General features: G+C 41.4%; 1 protein-coding gene across 8 annotated transcripts in view; it reads left to right on the forward strand.

Moving 5' to 3' along the window:
- atp11c (ATPase phospholipid transporting 11C) overlaps positions 1-21,111 on the forward strand; it is a 39,261-nt gene that overhangs the window by 14,893 nt on the left and 3,257 nt on the right. For 6 of the 8 annotated variants that reach the window (XM_034884510.1, XM_034884511.1, XM_034884508.1 and 3 more), the window contains exons 3-28: positions 906-995; positions 7,255-7,335; positions 8,491-8,598; positions 9,446-9,574; positions 9,991-10,079; positions 10,726-10,776; positions 11,202-11,266; positions 11,373-11,454; positions 11,539-11,689; positions 12,793-12,990; positions 13,721-13,891; positions 14,223-14,425; positions 14,608-14,679; positions 14,788-14,861; positions 14,959-15,062; positions 15,232-15,413; positions 16,307-16,573; positions 16,696-16,873; positions 16,957-17,059; positions 17,171-17,316; positions 17,639-17,698; positions 18,419-18,546; positions 19,076-19,211; positions 19,302-19,367; positions 19,539-19,642; positions 19,768-19,924. In XM_034884510.1, the coding sequence (XP_034740401.1) occupies positions 906-995; positions 7,255-7,335; positions 8,491-8,598; positions 9,446-9,574; positions 9,991-10,079; positions 10,726-10,776; positions 11,202-11,266; positions 11,373-11,454; positions 11,539-11,689; positions 12,793-12,990; positions 13,721-13,891; positions 14,223-14,425; positions 14,608-14,679; positions 14,788-14,861; positions 14,959-15,062; positions 15,232-15,413; positions 16,307-16,573; positions 16,696-16,873; positions 16,957-17,059; positions 17,171-17,316; positions 17,639-17,698; positions 18,419-18,546; positions 19,076-19,211; positions 19,302-19,367; positions 19,539-19,642; positions 19,768-19,924 (3,195 nt within the window). Of the gene's footprint in view, positions 1-905; positions 996-7,254; positions 7,336-8,490; positions 8,599-9,445; positions 9,575-9,990; positions 10,080-10,725; positions 10,777-11,201; positions 11,267-11,372; positions 11,455-11,538; positions 11,690-12,792; positions 12,991-13,720; positions 13,892-14,222; positions 14,426-14,607; positions 14,680-14,787; positions 14,862-14,958; positions 15,063-15,231; positions 15,414-16,306; positions 16,574-16,695; positions 16,874-16,956; positions 17,060-17,170; positions 17,317-17,638; positions 17,699-18,418; positions 18,547-19,075; positions 19,212-19,301; positions 19,368-19,538; positions 19,643-19,767; positions 19,925-20,983; positions 21,075-21,111 lie in introns of all 8 variants that reach the window. The other 2 variants (XR_004658378.1, XM_034884512.1) reach the window with 1 other exon arrangement.

Raw genomic sequence — 21,111 nt, forward strand, 5'->3', positions numbered from 1 at the left:
TCACCTAAATCTCACCCCTCAGTCTTGTGTCAGTGGCAGGCTGAGGCAGGATCCTGGCTGGCTGGCCAATGGATATGAAGGGGGAAAGGGAAGAGGAAAAGGAAGCGATGTGAGAGTAAGACGGCAGTGGGATTTATAGTGGTGCAGTGGGTCCCAGTGAGGATGGGCCAATCAATTGGCTGCTGCCAGTATGTCAGGGTAAACAGCCTTTAATTACCCCGGCTCTAGTGTTTATGCTCCTCCATGCCTCTGCTCTCCATCATCCTGTTGCACTCTGCAATGACCAATCTCCGCCTCTCCTCTCCTGCTCTAGTTGCTACTGCACCACCCTCGCTGCCGCCACCCCCCTTTTCTCATTACTTTCACTCTCTTTTCTCTCTGGCAAAATGAGATGGGCCAATCTGCTGCCGCTGCATTTCAACACTATCCCCATGCAGACATTCCCCTTCATAAACGATGCCTTAATGCTGATTCCCTGCGAGTGTGTGTAAGCCTGCGTGCATGCAGGTGCATGCATTTGTGTTTTTCACCCCGGTGCTTTATTGTGTGCAACTAAGTTACAAACAGCGTATTGTTGGGCCCTCTCTCTGGAATTTAAGTCACTTTTTATGTTACTTCAACCCGATGGTATCAACAGAGACTCGCATGCTATTGAGGTTGCCTTTTCCTTTCCCCCATCCCCATCTCAGACAGAATGCACATGTGCAAGAGTCTGTGAATATTGAATGCCTCTAATCTCTCCCCTCACCAAGCCTTTCTTAACCTCCCTAGGTTCTGTTGAAAAACATCATGCCTCAATGGGAAACAGATACAGAAAGGAGGAGTGAAAAGGAGTGCACAAACTGTAATACCTACTTTATTTCTCTGTGACGTGCATGCATATGTTTTTCTCTTTCCTTCCACAGTATACAGTTTGGAACTTTCTACCAAAGAACCTGTTTGAGCAGTTTAGAAGAATTGCCAATTTCTACTTTCTTATCATCTTCCTGGTGCAGGTAAGGACAAGCTTGTCAGTGTGTATGCCTTTATGGAGGCCAGAGGCCCATTTCAGAAAGCAGGTTCAGTGGGGTTTGTTAACCCTGAAATGAGGGAAACTCTGTGTTTTCTGTTTCAGAAAGGGTGCTAAATGAAACCTAATAAATAGGAGTTCCAGCCTGTTTTAGAAAGAGAGGTAACTTAACCTCCAGGTTAGGTTCACAGACTCAGTTACCATAGTAACTGACTCTGTGAAACTAACCTGGTTGGGAGCAGGTTTTCTTCAATAGACCTTTTTCATGGCAGACATGTTGACATGCCATATGAGGACAAGCACAGGTGTGTTTTAAAACCAATGATGATGGCTTCATTCGACTCAGGAGAGGCCCTGGTCTTGTGCTTGCTGACTCACTATAATAGCATTCTGGGACACTTGATGGATCTGAGTCATCGTTAAGGTTATCAATTTCAGCTGTCCTTCTCCTACTATGACAAGTCAAAACGGTCTACTGTGAAAAAGGTCCATAAACCGTGAGTTTCTCTCGGTCTATGTCTGTGCGGATGTGAGTTGCGCATTCTCAGATTTAAAATGTTTACGGCGTAACGTGGCATACAGAAATGGGTGAAATCCATAAAATAATCAACTTTTCTAATTACAAACAATAACAAAAGATGGAAATCATTTAAAAAACGTTTTAGCCATCAATGATTGTTTGATTGCTAACGTTAGCTCAAAACGCCATTCAACGGACAACCGTTGTTGTGTTTGATGGTAACTTGTAGCCAGCAGTGAATGAACTTGTTTAAGTAGGTCCATTTTTACTGTATAGATATTACAGAAGTCTCTCTTTAGCATCTTGTAGGCTCCTCGTCGCAAAGTGACGCAAGCACAACTCAGATCTGCACTAAACTTACATTGGGCAGTGACACTCACTGCCCAGTCTCCTCCCTCTGACACAGCGCTGTTTAATTTCCTTATTCATTCAGTCTGCATCAGGCGCAATTTGGTGCAGTTTTGTCATCTGCATGAATTGAAAAAACAGGGTAGGTTTAATAACTTTATAAAAAGTTGTTTTCTCGAACGTGGCACGTCAATTTGTCGACAAACCTATTGATGAAGAAGCTGTATTACTTCACAGGGGGTTAAATATGCGTTGGGAGATGTACTTATATGTATTTTCATTTCCAGATATCCTATTTGAGCGGTATCATTTTTATTCACACTCCTTGAGATATGTACATAACCTTATCCATCCTCGTGTCACTAACGTCAGCCATCGTCCGTTCCAGAGGGCTAATGTACGGCGACAGATTTTTTTGTGGTTGTTGCCATTGTGAATCGTAGTATCATGGCTCCATTCAGGTTGCCTTTTTAAAGTGGTGGTACATACGCTTAACTCTGAGGGAACTCAGTCTGAGTTGATTAAAGAAACTCAAATCAGCTGTTTTGAACCTGAAAACTCTGAGTTTCAGTTTACATGGTAAATCAACTCAAGGTTCAGGGTTAGACTCAAGTTTGTGAAACCTCCTTCCTGAAATGGGCCCCGGCTGTGTCTGACTGTGGTGTTGTGCAACAAGTTAATATGTGATGAGGGCCCTTCTGATACCTTTACAGACAACATTGTGTAGCAGGTTTAAGCCTGTTGATGATCAATCTCAATGGGTTAATGTGTCTCATCCAACTTGGCTTCAACACTTTTGTTCTGTAGACATTGAGATCACAGTGTACATCCACAGTGTGCGAAAGTGGCGATTTGCATGGGGCATGGCATGTGTGAAACCGATACTGGATGTGTGAACTGTACAGCATATTTGAGACATGTGCGCAGTCATAGCAGGTAGAACAATTTCTTTAGTGTCCCCTGTGGGTGTGGGTGTGGGTGTGCGCACGCGCGCACGCATGCGAGCGTACACCTGTGTTTTCTTGAGAGAACAGATGTAGTACTTGACTCAAATCCCACAGATTGCTTAAAATTCTGCTCTCTTACATGAGTTTTTAAGAAAGATATTTCTTAAAGAAAGAAATTACGTCAATGTATGAACAAAAGTTATACATGAATCAAGGGGAAGGAATAATTAAACGTATCTGCACGCATTCATGCATGGGCACAAATGTACACGAATCCCAACCAACGAGCATGTTCAGAAAAAAGGTCAGAACATCTCAGATTTAAAGTTTAGGAGGACAAATTACTGACATTTTTACATATTTCTTTGGCGTGAAGTATTTTGTCCACCTTGAAATTAATTCTGAGATGTGCTACATTTTTTGGAACATCTCATTGCATTTTGTTTCTAGCACTCTACTAGGAATTCCATTGTTAAGCGCAAACTCCTTCTCCTACTCAGCTCTTCAGAGTTGTGAGATCATGTGTTAACCAATTAATGGATTTTTAATTAGCTATTAGTTCCTGGACTCAGGAGCATGTAGATGGCATTTTTTACATGTGAATACGCCGTTTACATAGAATTAGCTTACAAGGTTCAAAGGATAAATATGTATTTGAGATTATTTAATTTTGAGGTGAATTTTCTCTTGAATATCTCAGATCTTCCCAAAGATATTCTATTTTGGGCAAACCCAAAATAAAAGTATTTTTTGTATTGCATTGCATTTTTATTTTTTATTTTTTATTTTATTGTCTGAATAGAAAAGACAATTTTTTACCAGATATGTTTTGGTCTTATGTTGATCTCAAAATTCTGTGATGTGTGATATGTGTGTGGTGTGTGATGTGTGATAAGTGTGTGTGTGTGTGTGTGTGTGTGTGTGTGTGTGTGTGTTTTGTGCGCGCGCTGCCCTTTCCTCATATGTGTAAACTGTGAGCTGGACAAGAACGCTGACTAGAATTCTTTGACTGGCATCCGTATTCCCCTGCTCTGGGCTCTTAAGTGACCTCTCCTCTCCGGGATCTTTGATTTGTGTAGGAAACAAAAAAAGAAAGATTTGTTGCTTGCATCTGCAATTGCTCTTCTATTTCCTTCTCTGTCTTGTTTTCTGATCCATGGAGATGGAAACTAACCTCTCTCTTTTTAGCAGTAACCCAAACTATGGCTGCAAACAGCCCTCTAGTGTAAACAGGAGCTGCTGTTGGGTCTGTGCTATCTACTGACTGAATGAGCTCATAGAGTGACTGCTCCCTGAAGCCCAGCCCTGTACTAAACTGAGAAATATCTCCTGTTGCAAAGTAACTCCATCATTCTTTAGCCAATACTAGATCAATTACAGTGTGTATTGTGTCCTTCAGTTTTGTTACACCTGTATTTACAGGGGACAGCCTTTATTTTTCAGTTTGTCTGGTTTAATTCCACATGAACCTTTTAGCTAATGAATAAAGGTGCTTGATTTGAACAGTTAGCAGGGAGCTAATGTGTGAAATTACCATGAGCTAATGCAGTACATTTATGTGGGAGTAACCCACCATGCATGTGCATAACTCTCACAAACGCACAAGGATTATCAGTGTGTTATGTGTGCAGTGTAGTGTTTGTTTGTGTGTGTGAATGCATACTAAGTATGTGCACGTGCTTATGCGTGTGCATGTTGATATATGACTCAGTGGGTGTCCTGGGTATGTGGCGGTGTTTACCCAAGCTGCAGCGTGGTTGGCGTTTTTCCACTAATCCAGCCTCTCTTGAGGGGCTCCTTATCCCAACCACTCTGTTTTTCCCATGCAGCCTGCTATTATATCAGAGAGAGAGGATGAGAGAGAAACAGGTGCACAGACTCCGTGTGCACTCTTTCAGCACTTGCATTGCGCGGCGCAGACGTAAATACGCTGTCTCACTTCCCCTGAGAGGCTTCATGAAAATGCTCTACCAACAACCAAATGTCATGCACCCTTCAACTCTGTCCTACCCGCCTTTTGTCTCTTCCTCTGTGATCGGATTTCTTTCCTTCTGTCGTTCTTTTTCCCTTTCTCTCTCTCTTATTCCACCCATCTCTCTGCAGCGCTGCATTGCTGACGTCAGTAGCCAGTAAGCCATCTGTACTTCTGAGTGCCACAAATAGACACAGGCTGATAAAAAAGCACCACTCTGCTATAAATAGCCCTGCATGTCTTTGCTTGAATTTGATCGAATGGAAATAGAGCGCAGTAAGTGGGTAAGAGAAACCGTGAGGAGAGAGCAAGAGAGAGAGAGAGAGGGAACGAAACAACAAAAGGGTAGAAGGACGCGAGGGCCGACGGCGCTGCCCTGGGACCCCCGGGGACCTGCTGTCGGTCGCTCCCTCTGACACATTCACAGCCCAGATGAAGGGCTCGGTGCTGCTGCGTTCCGCAGCTCTGATATCAAACAGTTCACTCAATTGCTGGAATGTTTTGGCTTGGCATTTGGTGCAGAGGAGGAAAGGTATTTGGCCATCTGGAAGTTTGGTCGGGATTGTTGCAAATTAGCGCAGATAAACTGCGAGGGCGAGCTCTGGAAGAAATGTTTGTTGTTTGGCAAAAGTACAGTAGCTGAAGTTTTTTTTGTAGGTTTTTGTTTTCTCAGGAGTTTTTTTATTTTTTTATCAACATTTATGAACTGATATTAAAAATGACACCACCATCATTTATTTCCTTTTATAGTCCTCTATTAAACCGTAGCCATCAAAATTGTCATAGAAGTACCAAAGATAAATCAAACTACATCACGCTGAAAGTTTGCATTCTCTCTGTGCTGTGGTCACCCTTTGTCAGGTCTGGCTGCTGCATTGAAGGAACATGCTGTCCTCAGTCCTTCCTGCAGGTGTTTTTGATTTCTGTGATCGTCCAACCTTCAATCCAGTCATATGAATAGGCAAAAACACTGCGCTCTATCCTCTTCTTTCAGTGTTTATCACATCCGTGGGAAGTGTTTTCCTCTAAGGATCTGGCCGTGTCAAACAGTGACGTGACCAGGGTAAAGCAACATTTTCTCGAGGCATCCAATAATCCACTAGAAACACAGCCTATAGAAATGCGCAAGGTGTAAAGTGTTTTTAACGCAAAGCAAAGTATAACATCCTTATGCACACACACTGCTCTTTTGAAGCACTGAGCACTCTCACCTCTAGCTGTGTACACCTGAGGCTACTGCGGCAGAATCCTGACTTTCGCTCAGTTCACTGGAATCGCCAACCACTACAAATATAATGCTAACTCTCCTCTGAATCTGCACTTTTCCAAATGGTCGATGTGCTCTAGTCCATTTCTTCCATGTAATTGATTTATCCTCCAGTTAATTGTAATCACAGTAAAGCTTGGGTAGGAGAGTAGCTCTGTGTGTGTGTGTGTGTGTGTGTGTGTGTGTGTGTGTGTGTGTGTGTGTGTGTGTGTGTGTGTGTGTGTGTGTGTGTGTGTGTGTGTGTGTGTGTGTGTGTGTGTGTGTGTGTGTGTGTGTGTGTGTGTGTGTGTGTGTGTGTGTGTGTGTGTGTGTGTGTGTGTGTGTGTGTGTGTGTGTGTGTGTGTGTGTGTGTGTGTGTGTGTGTGTGGTTGTTTCATTCTCAATCTACACACAGTTGAGTAAAACACCAGGGACTGCTTCTAGAGCGGATGTCTATTTGACAGCTTGTAATGCTCCTTGGTCAGAATACCAACAAGCTGGATGTGTCGTGTTTGTGCGTGGTGAAATAAGCACACCGGCTCAGGGGGAGACCAGCCTGCGCTCTGCAGGATCAGAAATGCCTGGGCAAATCCATCTTATGATGGTTTTAAGGAATACGGAAACACACAAGTCCATTTGTGTACTGGGGTTTAAGCTGGGAGCCTTGGTCAGGTGCTGCTCCTAAACTGGTTGTTTGGGATTACCTGAACACTGGTCCCACACATAAAAATGAAACACATACGCACATACCGTATCCCTAGATTCTCTCACTCACAGATCAGGCAGGTAAGAAGAGTTCAACAAAGCTTTGTGTTGGCCTTCTTTCATGCCTTGGCAGAGACACAGAAGAGTTGGCATGCCTGCAGATTAAGCACTCTGCTCCTGGCCCACTTGATTAAAAGTTCTGTGGTCCAGAACCTCCATCGCTCCCTTCCAAAATGTAAATGTCTCCCCTGTGTTTCACACTGATGAACAAATTTGAGGAACAGTAGAATCGCCTCAAGGAAACAGACTACACCCTGCATTTAGAGGGCTTGCGCCATCTTCTATATCATTACCACACATTCCTCACTCTGTAACCATAAACACATGTGCTCAAGTGAGGTTTTGTAGTATAGTATTCAATGCGTAGCAGTTTGAAGGTCACATTGACTGTTGAGGATTAACGTCACATTTTTCTGAAGTGAAATTTTTCTTTTTTTTTCCCAATAGGTGATAGTGGACACCCCCACCAGCCCAGTCACCAGTGGCCTACCCTTATTTTTTGTGATTACAGTAACCGCTATCAAGCAGGTAAGACACTCTCTAATAAGGGTTATGAGTGTTGATAAAATGTTTTGATTACTATTGACATGTCCTTATTTCCTCATATTGGACCTCATTGTATTATACCTTTCATCCTTCTCCATATAACATAATAAGTCCCCTTGCCTTCATAACTCCCTTGCTGTGATTTTTGTATAAAGTATGTGACTAATGCTCTCTTGGGTTTTGTATTAATGTGTTCCGCTGCTGAATTCTGTTTGGGGAGAAGACAAAATAGGCTCTAGGGGAATGTGAGCACGATAAGAGAGAAAGAGAGATCCCATTACAAAGCTACAAATTATCAGGGGGTGGGTCCATTTTGTTAACTCTGTTGCTTCTATTTCCCAGCTTTAGATGTATTGTTCTAGGATTGGCTTTTTAAGTTAGTGTACTGCTGGGCCTTTGAAATTCACAATAGTGGGTGGGCTTCCTTCCGAATAGATATATGGGACACGCTGATAGCGCTGGGACCCCTTCAGCCCGGCTTTGAAGTGGGTCACCAAGACGGTCTGCCCGACTCTATTAGTCAGGCTTAGGTGAACTGTATAGGTCGACTGACCAACCGTGGAATGCCTCCCCTCCCTGTCTCCCCCTTTTCATCCACCTGGCATATTTTCTCTGCATCACTTAACCAGACACACTCTCCTCCTGTCACCTTTCCCGATAATCCCGCTTTTTGGCCTGAGCTCTTCCTTGGCACACACTTTGGTTTCACTCTCTACCCTCTGCATCTCTGCACCATCTCCTCTATCTCAATCACTATCTTAAAGTACTTATGAAGTCTACTCTTTGCTTTAGGCTTTATGCTGCCGCAGCCCCAGGAATGATTTTGTTTTTACTCGACTCAGTGTTATTTCATGGCATGCTGTTCCAATGCACTGCTGGATGATCACTATTCCATTCAGCTGCTGCACACACTCTTTTTCACATAATCACGAAATATTAAATGTAAATATTATATTGTATGCACAGACATTCTTTTATGTCTTACATGCTTCCCTTTTGATTATTGAAAGGGCCTTCTATATGTACTGATGTCAATCCCCTGTCCGTCCGAGACAGGCTATACCTTTTTGTTTTTGTTGTTGTTGTACTGTTGTACGCAAATAACCCAATTCGGATATTCTTGTTATGTTGCCATAGGGTTATGAGGACTGGCTACGGCACAAGGCTGACTATGAGGTGAATAAGTACCCAGTGACAGTGCTAGAGGAAGGCCGGAAGATACGGAAGGAGAGCGAGAAGATCAAGGTACCTTTCCCTAGCCATCTACTGGATGAATATTTCTTTAGAAACATGGCCAGGAAGAAGCTGCTGGCAGCTTGGAATGACTGTGTTTTGTATATATGCACAGGGGAGAACATGCTTTGTATGCGGAACTGATTAGATGTTCAAACATAGGTGTGATGGTAATTCATTTATCCAGGGTGTTTGCAGGTTATTTCTCCAAATGCATCTGTTTGAACACGCATAAATGCTTAAAAATACTGTGTGAGCAAACGTTTAAACATGCGTTTAAACAGTATCTTCCAATATGGAAGATGAACCAAATGACTACTGGTTATGTTAAAGGGACGCTAGTACTGCTGACACCACTGAGAAAGAACATCCAGCTGTCAAAACCAAAACATTGATGCTTTGTTTAAAACTTTGGACAGCTGCGTCCTGCACAGGAGCTCACACATGTTCACTGCAGGCTACCTCTTAGCGCTAAATGGACAATAGCTAAAAACAAACATTTAGCAAGCCAAAATAACTAGATTTGTTTGTTAGTAGTTGGCAGAACATACCAAAAACAAAAGGACGGGGGAGTATTAACCAATGGTCAGAACCTGCAGGAATGCACATGTTGCTCAAACTTGCTATACAGTATCTTAAAGTAGGTATTTACTTGCTAACAAATTAGCTACAAAAACTTGAAAGAAAATTGTCAGCCATTTAAGTTTATTTTGGAGTCCTCCTGCTCCCGAGTGATGAAAATGTTTCAAGCTGTGATTGTTTAACTTCTGCCACTCAACCTGTGGGAAATCCTACTGATCTGGTGCAGAAAAGGAAAAGGAAAGCAAACTGTGGTGTTTGGTTGTGTTTCTGTGATCAGGTTGGAGATGTTGTTGAGGTGGAGGAAGATGAGACCTTTCCCTGTGATTTAATACTGCTGCAGTCTACCCGAGATGACGACACATGTTTTGTTACCACAGCAAGTCTGGATGGAGAGTCCAACCATAAGGTAAGATTAGCTGCTCGGCTTCCCCTTTTTTTCATAATAGAACGGTTTGGTTGTAATTTTTGTGAAGTACAAATTATTTGTTCATCAAAATGTTAGCTTTGAAGAATAAACTTAAAAGTTGTTGGTTTTCATAAATGTGATTAGGAGGATTAGGAGAAGGGGAGTGGGATAAGATATCTATATCTTCTGTTAATTTATTTTTTAAAATAGTTAATAGGAATTTGACACTCTCTTTTTCTTTCTCTCTCTCTCTATCAGTTCTTCTCAAAGATGATGTTGTATGTTGTATTTATGACCCTTGCTTTGAAGGAGTTTCTCTCATGTGTGAGGCATAGGGGAAAGCTAAAAAATAACATTGACCTGAGCAAGTCAGTGCTCACACTCTTGTCTCTCTCTTACCTCTTCCACTTGTCCAGACACACTACACAGTGCCAGACACAGAGAAGGATCTGGACTCTCTCAACGCCACCATCGAGTGTGAACAGCCACAGCCTGACCTTTACAAGTAGGCACTCATCATGTGTCCCCAACAGATTTACACCCAAGCATGTGTTGCTTGTGGTTTGTTGTGAAATGGATTGACTGAATGCCACTTGAAAATGTCCTGAATGACTCCAATAATAACATACAGATTGTTAAGTGGAGAGGTTTTGGCAAACCATAGTGTACTTTTGTTTGTTTCATATTAGGATTGTTGATTGTGGGTCTGTTAACTTCAGTAATCTTTGCTCTTCCCATCACAGAGTCTATGCCTATTCACTTGTAGGGATATCAGCTCATTCACCAGACAGCCTTTGGCTCCCCCTTGGGCTAAGGAGTAGGACTATTGTCATTTAGCAAGACATCAGAATGGTGTTTGTGAAGTGCCAGGGCTAAGTACGCCATGGCGCCAAATGCTTACTATTCAGAGTCAATAATACTGACAGCATGCTGCAGGCTAACCACCATTAATTTGCTGGCTACCAAACCCTACTCCACCTGAGTACTTCCAGTTTTGTAAAGTAAATGAACTGAGCATAGATTTGGATTCCTCAAGTTCAAATCCACTCTAGTTTTAACAGATTGGGTATAGTATTTAAAACAATTATCATGTACTTTTTCACAAGCAACTTCAGCTTCTGAATGAGTTTGAGTTTGTTGTTTTGCTCCAGGTTTGTCGGCCGTATGCACATCTACAAAAATGAACAGGAGCCTGCAGTAAGGTGAGAGCGCTCGTGCACAACCATCTCAGCCCACTTTAAGTAAGAGCTAAATCAAAACATAGTTTCTTAAGCACTCATTTGTTTTCCTTTGCATCATCGACAACTCATTATTCCATTGATCCTCTATTGCAGAACAACATTCAAATTAAAACAGGCTGGCATGGCTTCAGCCACTGTTTTTGAAGCACTCCCACAGGCATTTATCATTGACTGCTTTGTAATGGCCATATAAACAAATACCAATGTGCTTCTCAAGAACACTGGAATTGGTGTAAGCCCAGACTGCAGTCATACTGTATTTTGTCACTGCACATTTTAAAGTGGATGCCAGCTAGCCTGCCAGGTTTCCATTTGGAGAATAGAGTGTGTGGATTGCACAGCTTCTGTATGACTCAACTGTTTGATCTACTGTTGTGATTGTGCAGGTCTTTGGGCCCAGAAAACCTCCTGCTGAAAGGGGCAACTTTAAAGAACACTCAGAAAATCTATGGTGAGTCAAATGATATTGATTTTATTTCAATAACTTACATAAGTGCAGATAGCTCACTATCTAAAATCAACTAATTCTTCTTCTTCTTCTCCTTTTCTTGCTCAAGGTGTTGCAGTTTATACTGGCATGGAGACAAAGATGGCTCTCAACTACCAGGGCAAGTCTCAGAAACGCTCTGCTGTGGAGAAGTAAGTAAAAGGGAAATTATGTAAATAAGTTAAACATGTGACATACCTTTGGGACTGATTCATTTGAGTTCTTATGTTTTTTAGGTCTATCAATGCCTTCCTTCTGGTTTACCTTTGCATATTGGTGAGCAAGGCCCTAGTGTGCACTACTCTTAAGTATGTGTGGCAAAGCAAGCCCGGGCAGGATGAGCCTTGGTACAACGAGAAAACCCAGAGAGAGAAGGACACCAATCTGGTGAGTGCATATTTTAGCAACCCGCCTATCTTTGTTGGCAAGCAATGAACTGTGAGTTAAGGGTCTGATAGGCACCCCAAACCAAGCCATACAGGAATTACCACTGCTGGGTGTAGAACAGCCATTAAGTCTTGATAGCATTGTATTAGTACACTGTGTTATGTGTATTGCAAATGTTACTGTATCTAGAAGAACTGTCTTCATGCGGTAAATACTTACCATGTAGAGGCTTGTAGTATTTAAGTGTTTTACAAGCCCTAACCTCTTCTCGTCCCCACTAATAAAACTCCTCTTAGCAAAATGGCCACTGCAGACCTACATTGTGACATGGTCCATTTAATAGGCTGATTATCTTCTGCCCTAGCCCTTAAAAGTCTTAGGCAGGTGTGAGAAAATGTTGGAAACTAAAAATGCTTTCAAAAATGAAAAGTGTTTTTTATTTGTTATCAATTTACAAAATGCAAAGTGAGCGAACAAAAGAAAAATCGAAATCCCAGTCAGTTACTACAGTTTGCGTTAAAACCAGCATCAATCATATAGGTACACTGGAAAATGTTGGGCGACGTTGAGGATCGTAGACACAGTGGTCGGCCAGGGAAACTTAGTGCAGCAGATGAAAAACACATCAAGCTTATTTCCCTTTGAAATCAGAATATGTCCAGGAGTGACATCAGCTCTAAACTGGCAGAAACCAGTGGGACCCAGGTACACCCATCTACTGTACGGAGAAGTCGAGCCAGAAGTGGTCTTCATGGAGGAGTTGCAGCCAAAAACCCATACCTCCGACATGGAAGCAAGGGCCAACCGACTCTATGCACAAAAACTTAGTCGGATAGTGTAGTAACACCAAATATTGATGTGATTTAGATTTTTCTTTTGTTCGATTACTTAGCGTTTTGTAAATTGATAAAAATAAACAACCATTATTTATATTTTTTAAAGCATTCTTAGTTTACAGCATTTTTTCACACCTGCCTAAGACTTTTGCACAGTACTGTATATTCCTTGGTGAGCGACAAGACAATGTTCCTGCGTAGGCTGGTCAATAAATATTCTCTACTAAATATCCTAATATGCCTGTTTTCTCATTTTTTTTCCAACAGTACCTAAAGATGTTCACTGACTTCCTCTCCTTCATGGTGCTCTTCAACTTCATCATTCCGGTGTCCATGTATGTGACGGTTGAGATGCAGAAGTTTTTGGGATCCTTTTTCATCACGTGGGACAAGGACTTCTTTGACCCTGAAATCAAGGAGGGGGCACTGGTCAACACTTCAGACCTCAATGAGGAGCTGGGACAGGTGAGGTCTATCCTTTCAGTCATTGAAACGTCTTTCAAAATGACAGAATAGAACAAAATGTCCGGGAACACTGATTGAACCAAGTTTCAAGGTCTTTATCGTCATGTGCTCAACAATTACAAAGAAGCAGTCGTTTGCAATGAACATCTTAGAGCTCAGGTTCCCTCCAATGAAAGAAAATATTTTTTACACATAACTCACTCCAATCAAAAACATTAAAAGTCAGCATTTAGTGCTACAACATAATGAACGACTTTCCCTGATTCAGGTGAAATGTTTATTGTTATACGTCACACTGCTTGTACTGTAGCTCTCAATCACTCTCAAAAAGATATCTTTCTTTCCATTTAAATACTTGAAACTAAAAAAAAAAGGCAAGATGAGACCAAGGTAAGATCAAGTCCCTTAAAATGTGGTCTCCAGACTGATCTGTATATTGCTTCTGTAAAATATGAGCTGCTTATAATAACACCAGATTGGCCATGCTGTCCCGACTTCTGTTTTTTATGGCACTTCTAACTTAAACAGTGCTGCCATAGATCAGTCACACTTGGTTTGCCAGTAGATTACTTCAATTAATGGTGATGCTTCGTTAAACTAATTAATGCAGTGCAATTCTTTCTGGGAGTAATTGCTTAATCTTATTGTTGGAATCTGTTGAATGGAAAACTGAATCTTAATGGGTTTGGAGGAGTCTGTCATGTATTTTTTTTTATCACATTGCCTGCAGGTGGAGTATGTCTTTACAGACAAGACGGGCACCCTCACACAGAACAACATGGAGTTCATAGAGTGCTGCATTGACGGCTTTCAGTACAAATACCGGGATGCAAACTCCGAGTTGGATGGATTATGTGTCACAGATGGACCTGTGAACAAAGTGCAGCAGAAAGCTGGCAGGGTAGGTGTTGTGGTGTCCCTCCATCTGTTGTAACACACATTTTGCAACATATGGCCAGAACATAGCTTGCTGCTCAGAAAGACCCTTTATAGGTCACCCACGTATCGCTCCTTCGCATGTCACAAAGTGTGCCTGATAACACTTGGCAGATGGTTGCACTTCAACAAGCATGTTGATAAGAAGTCAATTTAGACCAATGAATGTTAATTCAGGGCTTTATCTAAACCCCAGCTACTGTATATGACTCAATGTGTGGCTGTAAATTAATAACTTTTTAGTTTATAGTTCATTGAAAATTGTTTCACTGCTCATGTTCATGTTGTGTTATTAGGAGAGGGAAGAGCTGTTTCTGCGTGCCCTGTGTCTGTGCCACACAGTCCAGGTGAAGGAGCCTACGGAGCAAAACCAAAGGGACGGACTAGACCAGGTTGATAGCTTTGGGGTGGATAGTGAGGTGCCCCATTCACCGCAGGAGCAGACAGGCTTTATTGCCTCCTCCCCAGATGAAGTTGCTCTTGTCAAGGGTGCCATGAGGTAATGGTCTGTTATGATTCAATTAGCGGAGCTGACGTAACAAAGAGCAATGACATCATTTGAATATGAATATCACAGAATCTATTTTGAGAATCCTACATGGTATACGTCTCATTACAACATTCGTTCATATAGCACATGAGTACAATGGCTCACTTGTGGTGTTTTGTTTTTATCTGCAGGTATGGCTTCACATTTCTGGGTCTCGAAAGTAAAACCATGAAAATTCTCACCAGGAGCAATGATGTTGAAATGTAAGCCAGTCATCTTACAGACAGATTTTTTAGTTTTCATTCATATGTTTTTCTATTTGCATTCACACTACAGCTTTTTATTTTATTTCCAATTTTTACTTCCCAAAGGTATGAACTGCTTCACGTCTTGAACTTTGACCCAGTGAGAAGGCGAATGAGTGTAATAGTCAGATCCAAATCAGGTGAACTTGAGCCACTGTCAAGTGTATTGCATTGACCATGATTTACAATAGTGTTGGCTCTCAGCCCTTACCATGCTGTGTGTTTGTTTGTGTCCAGGTGATACATTGCTCTTCTGTAAGGGAGCGGACTCTTCCATCTTTCCTCGAGTCAGACAGGAGGAGGTTGAACGGATCCGCATGAATGTGGAGCGAAACGCAACAGTGGGTGAAAAACAAATTGCCTCTCCAAATCCACTAGTTTCTGTTATGTTTGAAAATGATTTTGTGCTTTTAGGGTTGGACATGTTTTAATATGATATTACAATGATGTCAAGACAGATTATTTTGTGTTTTCTTCTTCCTACAATGGGTGCTGTGTTCTACTGTTTAGGAGGGCTACCGGACGCTATGTGTGGCCTACAAATATCTCAGTGCAGAAGAGTATGCCCAGGCAGATGCAGGATTGAGGGAAGCTAGACTGTCTCTGCAGGACAGAGAGGAGAAGCTCATTACCGTTTACAACCAAGTGGAGACTGGCATGAGTCTAATAGGAGCTACTGCTGTAGAAGATCGGTGGGTGCTGATCAACCTTCTGACGTTTAAAGTTAACAAATGTCTTGCATTTCCTCCCTCCCTCTCACCTCCCTCTCATGAAAGCTCGGTACCAAGGATTTTAAGTGGCCCTTAATCTCAGAATACACCTAACATTTATAGGAGAGCCCAAAAGTTAGCAGATGCCACCAAAAAGCATGTCGTAAACATCCTGTTCTTTTTATGCAACCTCAACACCTCATGCCTCATGCTGTTTGCCATATATCGGTAGTGTTTTGTCCGGTTTGAGTGGCTTGTCTTATATACTTTTACAGCCCAAAGTCTTACCTTTTTTCCGTAGATCTTTCAAATGAAAGATCTCACTGCCATCTAGTGGTTGACATTGAATACCGTTCCACCGTCCAAGATTATTGTTTTATAACTGCTATTGAATTTTGAACTGAAACAAAAAGCAATGGAACACTTTATTGCATTAGCATGCATCCATGCATTTAATCTGAAATTCATTTATAATACATTTTCTATTGGAGTGTAATTATTTTGTTCTCAAATTATTGGAGTTAAAGGATCTGGATATCAAAAAATACTTCTGTTACGTTACATATACTTCTTTTAATGAACAAGTTGCTCTTTGAGAACTAATGTTGATGTCAGAATAGTCGTATTGTTGGTACTAATGTGTATGTCGCACTTTTCACCCACATTTTCCACAGTCCCCCCCCCAGAAAAATGCCAGATTTGTTCAGCGTTTGCTTTAATACACTAGATCTCCTGTGAAATTTAACCCTTGTGTGGTTTTGTTTAACCGGCGACATTTTTGAAATTTAGATTCTAGTGAAAGTATTACCATTTTAGAGTTAGTGTGATAGTCTTTCACTTGTGTCATGACTTAATTAGTTGTTCTTATCCCCCAGGCTTCAAGAGGAGGCAGCAGAGACCATGGAGGCTCTGCAGGGTGCAGGCATTAAAGTTTGGGTCCTAACAGGGGACAAGATGGAGACGGCAAAGTCCACCTGTTACGCTTGTAGGTTGTTCCAGAGAAATACAGAGCTGTTGGAGCTGACTGTGCGTACTTTGGAGGATGGAGGGAGGAGGCGGGAGGAACGGATGCATGAGCTCTTGCTTGAATACCACAAGAAAGCTGTACAGGATGCACCACCGGTTAAGGGCGGCGTCACCAGGTTGGTAGCTTCATGATGTGTATAGAGGTGTGATACTTTGCTCTTGTACTAGGGTGATCATTTAATCAAACTGAATCTTATTGTGATTAAACTGGAACCCATTTCCCTGTTCTATTTTGTAGGACCTGGTCTTCAGCAACCCAGGACTATGGTTTCATCATAGATGGAGCCACTCTGTCGATGGTGCTCAACCCCTCCTCTGAATCCAACTCAAGTCGCTACAAGAACCTGTTCCTGCAGATATGTCAAAACTGCACATCTGTGCTCTGCTGCCGCATGGCTCCTCTACAGAAGGCACAGGTCAGAACATTTGGTTAAAACGTTGGGAAATATTTATTATTTCCTCGAAAATATTTATAATATTTGTCTTGCTCCATCTTTAGATAGTTAAAATGGTGAAGAATTCTAAAGGCAGCCCAATCACCCTTTCCATTGGAGATGGTGCCAATGATGTCAGTATGATTTTGGAAGCTCACGTTGGCATTGGTAAGAAAATGTTATGCTGAAACTGACTAACGGATCTGTAACTACTGTTCCAGCTGGAGGAAAGGGTAGCATGTTGATGATGGTTTGTGATATTTGTTTGTGTTGTTTCAGGTATTAAGGGTAAAGAGGGTCGGCAGGCAGTCAGGAACAGTGATTATGCCCTCCCCAAGCTCAAGCACCTCAAGAAACTTTTGTTGGCTCATGGGCATCTCTACTATGTTCGCATTGCACACCTGGTGCAATATTTCTTTTACAAGGTGGGAGGAACAGACACCACATTGACTTCATGTTATTCTTTAGGCTAACAACTTGTTTTGGGTTTAGGAAAGGCTGTATTTCCCAAACAAACTTACAAACTAACTTGATTTGACGATAATGGGGTGGGACAGATTTAACAATCTTCAATTCTTCAACAAATTAAACGGTTTTTTAAAGTTTTTTTTTAGATTTAACTGAGGTTAATTTAATGAGTTTTTGTCCCTACAATACAAGCGCATCGAAACTTATAAATGCATTTGATGTTCTTTGTGGTTTGTGTCTATTAATGTGAGAATTTCCTTTTTCTCTCTTTGCCTGCAGAACCTTTGCTTCATCTTACCTCAGTTTTTGTACCAGTTCTTCTGTGGCTATTCCCAGCAAGTAAGTTTGCATTGGCGCCCTTTGAGGTTCAAAATAAACGGAGGCAGTATCCCTTGAATCCACACCTCCTTGTCCTCCTGAATGCTGGATTCTTTCCCTCCGATTGCTCCTCCCTCACTGCACCCTGGGATGTTTGGGCTGTGATTGATATGTTAGGCTACATACTGTAGCACTGTTAAAATAGTACAGACATGTGTCATGTTCTGTCACTATGGTTCATTGCATGTGGATATTATGTAATTTTGTGTGTGTGTGGGTGGGTGGGTGGGTGTGTGTGTGTGTGTGTGTGTGTGTGTGTGTGTGTGTGTGTGTGTGTGTGTGTGTGTGTGTGTGTGTGTTTTGTGGCACTGCTAAACACTGGCTAAATAATACATTATAGAATTTTAGGTTCGGATTAGATAGATTAGACCTGATTACAGTTTGGAGCACATTGAAGAATTCACCTTTCTTATTAATGAGACCTAATTGTATTTTATCAGTGTTTTATGGTACTGTGTTCATTCAAAAGCAGCTTGTGACATATACATATTAGTGCATTAATTAATACTTAATACTTATTATTAATTATTATTAATTAATAATAATTAAGATGTTTACGAGCTTGCATATACAGTATGACACACTGTATGTGTTAGGATGATGGTGTGTATGAGTTTTTTCCTTCCATGTTATTAACCCCTGGTCACCCCGCCATCCCTGCCTTCCCCCAATCCTCCCCAGCCCTTGTATGATGCAGCCTATCTGACGATGTACAACATCTGCTTCACCTCTATGCCCATACTGGCTTACAGTCTCTTGGAGCAGCACATCTGCATGGAGGTTCTGCTGGACAATTCTACCCTCTACAGGTAAACCTGGGAACCTTCACTTATCTGCAGTTCAATTGCTTAGTTAAAGTATAAAAGAGTACTATTCATGTGAGGTCACTTTTTTGAATGTCTAGTTATTATTTTGGTCTTCAAGTTAAAATAAATAATAAAAGATGAAATGTAAAAATGTAAAACAGTATGTCACAGAGTAAAGACCAAAAGAAATTGTAGCAATGACTAAAAAGGTGAAGGCTAAGCCATATGTAATTACTTTTTAGCTGTAGATTATTGTCACAAAGGCTTTCTGCCAAAGCCACATTTTAGTTAACTATGTCTGCTTCCTTAACACATCAAAAAATAGGCCTTACATACATGCATACATTAGCTATTTGATGTAAATACTAATTGGACAATTGCCCTTTTAAATGTTCAATTGAATTGTTGGCATTTTTGATCAGATGTATACCCTTGTATGCAGAAATGAATTGATGTCAACTAAAGTCAGTTTCCATGGTACTGTATTACATGTGATGAAGCAGTATACTTTCTCTTTCATGATTTTCTGTAGAGATATTGCTAAGAACGCCATGTTACGGTGGGGACCATTCCTCTATTGGACTCTACTTGGAGTCTTTCATGGCTTGCTCTTCTTCTTTGGTGTTCGATATTTGTTCAGTAACCCAGCACTGCAGGATAATGGCCAGGTTAGATTTTATTCAACCTCTAAATACGTGTGATAATTAAATTACTTGATTAAGTTTGGTTTCCTGCTAATTTATCTTATTTAAATCCAGGTTTTTGGCAACTGGTCTTATGGAACAATTGTCTTCACTGTCCTCGTCTTCACTGTCACGCTAAAGGTGAACCATGCCCCTGTTGTTTTCATCTTATCTTATGAAAGGGTGTATCATTACAGCAGCTGTTTCAGAGGAGAGTTGGAAGCAGATATATTGTCTCGCAGAACACTGACTTTGGCAAAGTTTGTTGAATATTTAACATGCCCATTTATTGACTCTTCTCTGCCATTCTAGCTTGCTCTCGACACGCGGCATTGGACATGGATCAATCACTTTGTAATCTGGGGCTCCCTGGCTTTCTACATGTTTTTCAGCTTCTTCTGGGGAGGAATAATATGGTTAGAACACAACCCAGGATAAGATAACATACATAATTATTTTAACTAACCTGTACATTTTTATTTCTATTCAACCCCTGAAGCTCTTTTAGTCAGTGTAAACCACTGTGTTCCCTCTCCTGCAGGCCTTTCCTGAGGCAGCAACGTTTGTACTTTGTGTTTGCCAACATGCTGAGCTCGGTGTCCGCCTGGCTGGTCATCATCTTGCTCATCCTGCTCAGCCTACTGCCAGAGATCCTGCTTGTGGTGTTCCGCAAGCCCCGTGGGCCCCACGCTCGACAGGTAGAGCTAAAACGCACACTTGGGCTGACACACATTTGCACTCTACTTACCTCTCTCTCTCTCTCTCTCTCTCTCTCTCTCTCTCCCCCTCGGATTTACAATGTTAAACATGACATACATCAATTTAACCATTTTTTTTCTCAGTGGTTTGACGTTGTTAATGGAGCCCGTGATTGATGTATTTCTAAAGCGGGCGTGCTTTTGGATTTGCAGAGCAATTGTTTACTGCAGAGGCCTGCTGGCCTCCACCAACAACTGCTTTGTCTGTGAATAAATCAGACCTTAAACACATTTTTTGGAAATGTAAAAAAGCTGACATCCAAACACACACCTCTGATCCATTAAAGCCCTCTGCTAGCAACTAACACATGAGCTAATGTTCTAATGCTGTTCAAATAGTATACTTTTACTTTTTTAAAGGAAGAGAGTCGAGATTTTCTTAGTAATACATATACTGTATTTGGCATAAACCAAGTGATAATGGTACTATTAGCACAGGGACACAGTTTTTTTTTTTTTTTTGCATTTTTAAAATCAGGCTTTAATAACCTTAGCAGTTAGTTCATTTAATTTCCTCCTGAAGACAACTTTCCCAGACAGATATGTTGTCGTTTCAATTAGCTGCCCATGAGGCTAATGTGTTTTCCAAGCAGCTGGAAATGTTTGGTGGTATGTGCTGTGCTTTTGGGTGCTTTCCGTGTTTTTCCCTCTTTTTTTTTATTAGTGTCTAGACTTGTTGACAGTTTTTTTTAAATTTCTGTTTGAGTGTGTATCTGTCAGTTGTTAACGTTACAGTATCAATCAATTGGCATTCCAGTGCAGTCTACGTATGTAAATGGAATGACAGTTGTAAATATTAGTGGTACAGTGTTACTATCTAGTACTTTCTATCATCATTTTATTTTATAAAAGCCCCTTTGACCTTTTTGTTTGACCTTTTGTTTTCCTGTTTTTCAACTTTTTTCCCTAACAAGTACTCTCGCTTTTGCACTTAAAAGGCATACCCTGTCTCACCCTCTTATTTCTTCTCTCTTCCTCTCTGGACCTGCCTCCCTAAAGATGAAACATCGCCTTCCTTCATCTGGGACATCTACTATCTTCATGTTGTCGCAGACTGCTAGCTCTCACAGCTTCTCGTGGAGTGACTGAGGTCTCTTTTTCTTTCTGTCAGCCCTGCCTGCAGAGTT

Source organism: Etheostoma cragini, chromosome 10 (assembly GCF_013103735.1).
Source record: "Etheostoma cragini isolate CJK2018 chromosome 10, CSU_Ecrag_1.0, whole genome shotgun sequence".
In the NCBI taxonomy this organism is placed as follows: Eukaryota; Metazoa; Chordata; class Actinopteri; order Perciformes; family Percidae; genus Etheostoma; species Etheostoma cragini.